The sequence below is a fragment of the Otolemur garnettii genome, unplaced genomic scaffold (assembly GCF_000181295.1).
Source record: "Otolemur garnettii isolate 467f Iridium unplaced genomic scaffold, OtoGar3 scaffold00005, whole genome shotgun sequence".
Taxonomy (NCBI): domain Eukaryota; kingdom Metazoa; phylum Chordata; class Mammalia; order Primates; family Galagidae; genus Otolemur; species Otolemur garnettii.
In genome coordinates, this window is record NW_003852400.1 from 3483760 (window position 1) to 3493266 (window position 9507).

At 36.5% G+C, this 9507-nt stretch overlaps 1 protein-coding gene across 4 annotated transcripts in view; it reads left to right on the plus strand.

The window, feature by feature from the left end:
• Positions 1–2952: 2952 nt before the first annotated feature.
• Positions 2953–9507, plus strand: part of SRPK2 (SRSF protein kinase 2) — a 147367-nt gene continuing 140812 nt past the window's right edge. For 3 of the 4 annotated variants that reach the window (XM_023518701.1, XM_003782602.2, XM_012812207.2), the window contains exon 1: positions 3298–3570. In XM_023518701.1, the coding sequence (XP_023374469.1) occupies positions 3533–3570 (38 nt within the window). In that variant the 5' untranslated portion in view covers positions 3298–3532. Of the gene's footprint in view, positions 3571–9507 lie in introns of all 4 variants that reach the window. The other variant, XM_023518706.1, reaches the window with a different exon arrangement.

Here is a 9507-nt window from a genome sequence, read left to right on the forward strand (position 1 = left end):
CCTTAGCCGGTTGAGCTATAGGTGCCAAGCCCATGCAAAATATTATTACAAAGCATTTTAGAGGCCAGGTGCAGTGTGGCTCATGCGTGTAATCCCAGCCCTCTGGGAAGCTGAGTCAGGAGTATATCTTGAGGTTAGAAGTTCAAGACTATCCTGAGCAAGAATGAGACCCTGTCTCTACAAAAATTAGAAAACTTAGCCAGACTTGGTGGCATGTGCCTGTAATCCCAGCTACTTGAGAGGCTGGGGCAGGAGGATCACCTGAGCCCCAGAATGGGAGGTTGTAGTTAGCGGTGATGACACTGCTGCACTCCAGCCAGGAGACAGCATGAAACTGTCTCTAAAAAAAAGGCATATTAGAGGAAAACAGGATGAAGATTTAAAAATTTTTGATATGGGGAAGGCCTATCTAAGTTTATTAAGAAGACCAGAATTTGTTGAGGAAAAGATGGTTTAGCTTAGTTATAGAAAAATAAAGTTCATGTTCCCATTTACTATCCCAGAAGTAATCAAATAAAATTTATTAAAATTGAAAAAGAACCGAGTAATTGGGAGGAAAATATTTGCAATGTGTTTAAGAGACTGTCCTTAATGTGGTTGTAAGACTCAGCGACTCTGGTGATACAGAAGTTCGAGAGATGGCAGTTTGAAGAGGCTGAGGTCCTTAGCCATGGGCTGTGGGAAATGGGCATGTTCATGTGGATACCAAGGGTTATGGAAGGTGTTGTGATGGAATGGCAGTCAATTAAAGGGTTTCTGGAATTCTTTTTTTTTTGATTCAGAAGTAGCTTCTGGAATTCTTAATGAATGTGGAAAGTAACCCTATCCCTGAATGGTATGGCTAGGGAGTAGATGGTGTCACAGGTGGGACATATGGACCTCAAAAGATACCACATTGTCATAGCATTGGTGAATATTCCTGGACCTCTCGTCCCTTCTAGATGTAGCAATGAACAAATATGTGAATTTGGACTGGGTGTGGTAGCTCGTGCCTGTGATCCTAGTACTCTAGGAGGCCAAGGTGAGGTAGGCAGATTGCTTGAGCTCAGGAGTTGGAGATCAGTCTGAGCAAGAGTGAGACCTTCTCTCTACTAAAAATAGAAAAATTAATTATGGTGGCAGGCACCTGTAGTCCCACTTACTTGGGAGCTTGAGGTAGGATCACTTGAGCCCAAGAGAGTTTGAGGTAGCTGGGAACTATGACACCACTGCACTACCCAAGGTGACAGACTGACACTCTGTCTCACAAAGAATCAGAACAAAAGAAAATGTTAGAAACCTTTTCATGTCGTATTAAAATCATCTTTGATTTGGAGCTCCCAAAGTTACCAGCCAGAAAATGGTTTATAGCTTGAACTTTTCTTTCCAATGTTTATAAGATGGGCATAAATTTCATTAGAGCTGTGTAGTTTAATCTTGTTTTTTTTTTTTATCTTATGTGCATTGGTTTTATATAGATATGCTGATGTGTGAAATTTTTGCCTTTTTGGAATTAAATTGCCATGATGAAGATGGATTCTTGTGTAATCTGATTTCTGAAGTTGGTTGTAAACTGAGAATAATTCTCTAGAAAGGGAGGCTGCAAATGGATTAAAGTTAAATTTCCACAGGCAAAAAGGTCAATGTTGAGGGTTGATGATAAGAGGGATGGGGTGAATTTTTGAGCTATGGAGAAGCTACTAAAGTTGCACAGGTCTCATATACTTCGTTAATTCATTCAGGAAGTATTTACTGTGGGATTGCTGTTCTTTGTTGGAGACTGCGTAGCAGTTGTCAATGAGGGTTTAGTACATGCCAGAGCACAATACTGCTTTACTTTCATGGATTATTTCACGCAATCCTCACGACAGCCTTTCAAGTAGAATTATTATACCCATCTTACAGGAGAGAAGATAGAGGCTTTAGAGCATTTAAGTAGTTTCCCAAAGGTCATACGGCTATGAAAAAAATGTTGGAGGAACCTGTTTCTAAAGTCTGAGCTTTCTAACAGTCTGTTCTATTTAAAATGGGGTGGGGGTGGGATGGCATTATGGAGTGTTCACTGTGACACCCAGGGACAACAAGCTCTGCAGTCCACCTGAGGATTGGTAAGGTAAGTCATGGTTAGCAGCCCTGTCGTAAGCATTGTGCTCTATGCTCTTCCCAGTGGCTATGCAGTTTGGCAGTGGCCTGTGGTGGATTCTGTTCTCTCATCAGAACTCATGCCAGTTTTGTAAGCTCACTAGATGATAAGTTACAACCTTAACCAGTTTGAAAAATCCCTTAACACTCAGAGGATATTTGTGTATAGATCCATCGTATTTTATGTAGATAATTTTTACTTTCATTTTACATTTTCTGATATTCCACTTTGATTAATATAGGCAACATTTTAGAAAATTAAAATTTATTTTAACCTCCCCCCCAAATAAAAACTGTTGCAGTTTATTTTGAAATCTTGAGATTGTTTCCAGCAGTTGAGTGGCACTAGGTTTTATTTCTAGTATGTGAACTTTTTATTATGAAACCATACTTTAATTTTTAAAATCAAGTTGGAAAGACTTTTTAGAAATAGGAAAACATCTTTACACATTGAAATAGTCTGGGTAAGGGGACAATGTCAGTTTTATAACTTTAGGTCAGTCGTTGGTATTTTAAAAGAAACATGTTAGATTTTTTTCCCTTATCTTTTCTCTTTCCCTTTTATTTTCACCTTTCATTCTCTTTGAATCTATGATCTTCTTTCCAAATCAGTACCAGCAATTACCTTTTAATTAAATGCAACTGGCGCCTACATTTCCGTTGTAGATGGAATTGTCATTTCTTTCCTAAAAGGACCAGCATATTATCTCTGCTCGGTAACTGGGTGTTGCTGTTCACTTGCACTGTACTGTGAAGGAGGAGGGGAAAATTAAGGTATAAAATAAGTATCTTTCTAGAAGAGTTAGGGACTAGAGTTAAATAAATCTTCAATTAAACACAATCAAGAAATTATAACAAAGATTAAAATTTTTTTAATTTATAAATTGGGATTTTGGTTTAATATTTCATTCTTAAGTGACAAAAATGATTCACTGAGCCATATTTTTTAGGGCGAGTGAAATAGAAGCAGCCAAGGGTTGTATATCTGTCTGTTACAGTCAGTAACAATATTTGCCAGGCTTCTCAAATTATCTAGTGTACTGAATTTAGATGTTAGCATTTCTTGTTTGCATTTTAATTCGCTAAATTTAAAATCTTCCTGTAGAGCCGAGCTAGTTCTACCTTAAAAAAGAAGACACCCCTCTGCTTAAATGAAATGGTATTTCCTGCTTTCATAAACAGTCATGTGCATAGTTTAGCAAGGCCTGCTGCCTCTGGAGCTTTTTCCCTTTATAGCACCATTGAATCCCAGTCCTAACAGAAGTACTGCGAATTTTGTGGCCTCATTCTGAACAAAAGGGATTAGAGAAGAAAAAATCTCTTGATATAAGGCTTGAAGGCAAGAGCAGGCAATCCTGGTTGTGAATATTTTCTGATTTTTCCAGAAATCAAGCAGAAGATTGAGCTGCTGATGTCAGTTAACTCTGAGAAGTCGTCCTCTTCAGAAAGGTACAGCTACATCTCTTGCATGAACAATTAATGGTGTAGCATTGCTAAGAAACAAACCAGGACATGTGTGTGTGTGTGTGTGTGTGTGTGTGTATATATATATATCCTCCCTCTTATCAAGTTTGCTATATAACGTTTTGTCCTGCATGCTGGTATTGTGCTGTATTCACGATATGTATTTGGGTAGGCTGTTCTGCTTTTGCGAAGGGTAATTGATTTTTTAAAAAATAGTGAAGCCTAATCAGCTGCAGCACGCACCCCGTAACACAGTAGACCACTGGTTTGTGTGTGACAGCTGTTGAAGGTTTCAAAAAAATAATTCAGCTGAGACACACAAAAAATCCTGCTCACTTTAAGGAAATACTGCTATTAGGTTTTCTTCCTGTATTTTGAGGTTGTTGCTGTACAGAATTACCAAGGTTAAACTTGTAAGATGTAGGTTAAAAATACCTAATTTTTTGGTTGTGATAAATATTTATTCTTATGTGGAAAGGGAGTGCCATTTGTAAATAGCTTAGAAATTGCAAACCCACAGATTAGTCACATTCTGAAAGAGATGATGCTTCTTCAAGTCTGTGCTAGGAAATGGAACAGTCACTGCATGCAGTAATGGTTCATGCCTGCAGGTAAGGACAAAATGACTCAGAAGTATTTTTAAAGCAATTATTTTATCTGTCAATCATATGATTATACTTGTAAGGAGATATTTCATTAAATGACTATTTTTCCTTATGCATAAAATTAAGATATTCTTATCTAAAGCCAGAAATGGGGCTGTAGTTGCTTATTTGATTTGTAAATATTGTGTTCACTTTTATTTACCAAAATTGTGTACACTACATAATGTTTTAAATTGAGGTTCTTGGGCATACAGTTAATGCTTACCTTTCTTTTGGTTTCCTAATAGTTTATACTTAATGTTGATATTTTATACGTAAGGTATATTGATTTGTCTTTCCTAGGGTTAGTTTTCAGGGTTACCATTTTTTTTTTTTTTTTTTTGCTGATAGATATAATATTTAGGAAAGTATCATAGAGAAATAATTTGGTAGTTAAAGAATGATACAAAAAATATTTAAAAAATATGAGTTGAAGGACCAGCCACAGTAAAATGGATTTAATGAAAGTACATTAGTATATGAAGGACGTGATCTGGTGGCAAAACGATCATGTTAAATAATTATTATAATTGGGTGAAAAGCTCTGGCTATAACACCACAAAGACGATGTTACTGCTTTTTTAAGAGATTGAATGTAGAGAAATTAAGGACTGTTTGTGTTTATTTTTATGTAGCTTCCTACTTCTCTCTGTAGCTAGCCCATCTGATGGTAAGCGTTCTGATTGCTGAGATGGAAAACAGCCTTCAGCCTTATGGCTGTTCTGCCAGTAAGATGGTGGTGATGGGAAGGGAGAGGGTGGTATAAATAGTGAGTGGTCCAGGTGTCAACTATAATGTTAGTGTTGAACACTAGGAAGAACACTCTTAATGAAATGAAAATGATAATGTTTACTTTTGGGGGTATCATGAATTCTCTATTGATAAATTAAGAGTTGAGCAGAGTTGATAAATATTATTAAAACAAGTTAGGAATGGATGAGGTTTTCTGGTTAAAGGACTTCTGTAAGGGATGATATTCTAAAATATTTTAGTGACTTATTTGGGCTCTGCTGGTAATTTGAAGGATAAGGGAGGACTTGTGGTCATGACATTTAAGTTTAGAAATTAGCCACTCTTATAACTTTATACACAGTTTACCAGAGCCTTGCTTAATTTGTTTATTGTTATTTTGGGGAGTGCTTAGAGATATATTTGGCAATTGTGATATTTGGACTTAATGGGTGATAAAAGTAGCATATGGTTCAGCCAACATTTTGTGAACATAGAAGTTGTTTTATTAAGGTAAATGTATTAAAAACAGAGGATATTTTTTCTTTTCTTTTTATTAGAAGTCATCCAATAATGAATAGTCAATCATTTGCCTTTTTAATTTGTTTGGAAGAATTTAGGAAATAAGAATATGAAGTTAAACAAAAATCCATGGCCGAGTAACACTATATCCTGTTGAGGAATTTAATACTTTACAGTGTCATATAGCATTACCATCACATTCTTCAGTTCCTTGTTCAACAGCCATCTTCATTTAAAAGTCTTTCTTTTTTTTAATTAAGATGTGTGGTTTGAGGCATCCTGGCCTGTATCTTAGAGGTGTTTGGAATTTACATACAGTTGGCATTCCCATTTATCTCTTGGTGGAAAGGATAAAGGAATCTGGCTTCTTTTTTTAAAAGAAGGGAGAAGCCGCTTGTTTGTGAGAAATACAGAATTATATCATTCACTACAACTGGTTTTGTTTCTGCAATATGGAATGATATTTCGTTATTTCAAGGAACTAAGTAGAGAAACTCCATGCCTACTTCATAACATAATAGATGCAGAAACTGTGTTGTGAGGTTTCTAATAATTTGTCCATCTTATTTTTATCCCAGTAGAAGGGAATTTCTATTCTTGTGAGAGCTAGTATTGGCTGAATTATTTTTGTTCAGTTTGGTAAAATTGGAAAAGCAAAATAAAAAAATAAACCTAATTTGTTTTTGTAGACTATTAAGACTCCTTCACTAAAAAATACAAATGTGATTTGAAGTAAAATTATAAGGGAATTTTCGAGGTTTTGTTTTGTACTAAATTAGAAAACATGCTATCCCAACAGATCTCAATACCACCTTGAAATTTGAAATTATGTTTTTACCTTTAAAGAATGGTGAAAATCCATAGACTGGATTCACAGGGAGGTTTAGAGTACTTCTGTTGGGAATGGCTGACTCAAAGGACCAAAACTTAACAGGGGACAAAAAGTTTTGTGTATTTTTTTGTTTTGCATTTTTAAGAGTAGAGAACATTATTGAATGAACAATTTTTAATAGATGCCTGCTGAGTTAAAGATGATGTATTATGGCCAGTTAAGAGAGAGACATTTGCTGTAAGAGAGTTCTTCTGGAGTAAATCCTACGAGTCTCTTCTCTCCCCTCCTCAGTCGAGGGCCTGTTGAATAAATGTATTCATCTTGAACATGATAGATGGTGTTAGCTACAGTTTTCCTTATCTACCCCCATTTAAATGTAATAAAATAAACGGTGAATTTTTGATGAAAAAACAAGGCTTTCAAGTTTTTTTTCTTCTTTTTACCCTTTTGTAGGATGCCTGGGATTTGTAGGGTAGCACGTATGAGCAAGAAGAATAGTAGTAATAACCACAATAGCTGGATAAAAGGTAGTTCAGTTGTCCTCAGAGTCTATGGGTGTTTGGTTCTAGTACCCCCACATAATACCAGTAACTTGAGTATTTACAGATACGCAAATCCTTGATAGAAAATGATGTAGTATTTGCCTATAACCTATTCATTTTTCCTAGATACTTAAGTCATCAACTAGATTTCTTATAATGTCTAATACAGTATAAATGCTGCATAAATTGTTAATACTATATTAAGTTATTATTGTTAATGCCGTATTATTATTATTGTTGTGTTGTAGTTTTGTTTTCTTCCCTGAATATTTTCTGTGTTTGCTCAAATTTGTGAATGTGGAACGTGTGGATATAGAGGGCTAGTAAATGACTATTTATTAAGCAACCCAGATAGGAGTTCTTAGTGCTTTATGGGAAGGGACAAGGAGGGTAGAGAAAGTGGGGGGTGGTGGTGTATGTATAGAAGAACTGGCTGTTGCAGGGACCCTTTGACAAATCATCCCAGAAACATCCTAGGTGAACAGAAGGAATTTTACTGTACTAAAGTTTTTGCCAGCACTGTGTTGCTATATTTCGTTGAACTCACATAAAATCATACAGTCTTTAAGCAATAAAGAAGATCGGAGCCCAGAGTAGTCAGAGCCATGATTTTCAGTTGGCCAAGGCCAATCCCAGGGAGGGCTGAGGAGTTTATGAGATGGGGAGATCTGACAGCGGAGAATTTAAGAATCTACATTCACATGTAGCATTGCCCACATCTGTTTTTAAATGTAAATAGACGTTGTTTTAATTGGTAAAGTTCACAGTCAGTTAAAAGTTAGTAACAAAGTAACAGTGACACTTAGGTTTATATTTTCTCAGGAAACAGATACTATAATCAAAGGATCATTTCTTTCTGTGTGTTTGTAGAGTTTTGACATATTTCATTGTTAAAAATGGGCCCTTCTTGGGTGTGGCGCCTGTGGCTCAGTGAGTAGGGTGCCGACCCATATACTGAGTGTAGCAGGTTCCAACCTGGCCCTGGCCAAACTGCAACAAAAAAATAGCTGGGCGTTATGGCCTGTAGTCCCAGCTACTCTGGAGGCTGAGGCAGGAGAATCGTCTAAGCCCAAGAACTAGAGGTTGCTGTGAGCTGTGACGTTACAGCACTCTATCGAGGGTGATGAAGTGAGACTCTATCTCTTAAAAAAAATACAAAACCCTTCTTGCCAGGTGCAGTGGCTTATGTATGTAATCTTAGCACTCTGGGAGGCTGATGTGAGAGGATTGCTTGAGGTCAGGAGTCCAACCTGAGCAAGAGTGGGATCTCATTTCTACTAAAAATGGAAAAATTAGCCAGGCATGGGTGTGCACACCTATAGTCTCAGCTACTTGCAAGGCTGAGACAGGAGGATCACTTGAGCCCAGGAGTTTGAGGTTGCTGTGAGCTGTGATGAGGCTGCTATACTCCACCCAGGGCATCAGAGTAAGATTCTGTCTCAAAAAGGGGGGTGTTTATATTTGTGCTGAAATAGATAAGAAGTTCAGTCTAGAAACATTCTAGATAGCAAGCAAATATTGGATTCACAAATTGTTGTCTTGTTCCCGGGAGGAGAGGAAAGAGAGAGGGAAAAAGTGTCATAATAATATTTATGCTATGGCCTGTGTTCTAACAGTGCTGAATAAATAAGATTGGTAAGAAGTGCTAGGGGTTGTATGTTGTCTCTCCTCCAATATAAGGGCATTTGAAATACATAAAGAACATTGGCTATTTTTGAGTGTGTATTTTAATTTCTCCTCTTATTTTGAAGTCTCTTAAGTGAAGAGGAAAAGGGCATATGGTAATCATGCATGGATACAGAGTATAAGAAAAACAATTTGAATGATTAAGGAGAATGGAAGGAAGGAAACTTTTTTAAAAAGGAGGGTACCAGGTGAAAAGAGAAAGAAGTAAAGAATATTTTATGGAAAAGGATCCAGGACTGAGATATCTTTTATTTCTTTTATGTTGAATATGTTTTCCTTTATATCTGTGTAGTGTGCTATGAGTAGTTAGGAGGGTCAAAGATCCTCTTTTAATTGTAAGTCATCCTCCCCTTTTAACACCCAAATAAAGATCATTATTGATAACTATTTTTCTCTTTTTCCACCCTGCTCTGCCACTCATTATTGGTTTTACTTGTCTGCTTGAGGAATAGGTGTATTTGAAATGTGTGAGTGTTCTTTTTCTGACTGGTTGAATGAGATGGCACATGGCTGACGATGTTGTCTTCCCTCCACCCAATTCTTTGCATTGTTTTTATTTAATTTTTATTAACATTTTAACTGAAGATACATATGAGAATGTGCACAGATCACAGATTTTTATGAAATCCCGCTTGTTGATTTTTTTTTAAAGTTTGTGCATTTTGTTGTGTACCTTAGGCTCTTAATATTTAAGTTTACGATTCATTTGGAGATTTAGTATTAAGGTAAGGATTGAGGTTAAATTATTTTTACATATGGCAATCCAATTGTATTTATTTTTGAACATTATATCCGTAGAAACCCTCTATATACTTTTGACTTGTCTCATCCCAATGCTACCTTTGTGAGATTTATTTTTTTATTTTTTTATTTTTTTTTGAGACAGAGCCTCAAGCTGTCCCCCTGGGTAGAGTGCCGTGGCATTACAGCTCACAGCAACCTCCAACTCCTGGGCTCAAGCGAGTCT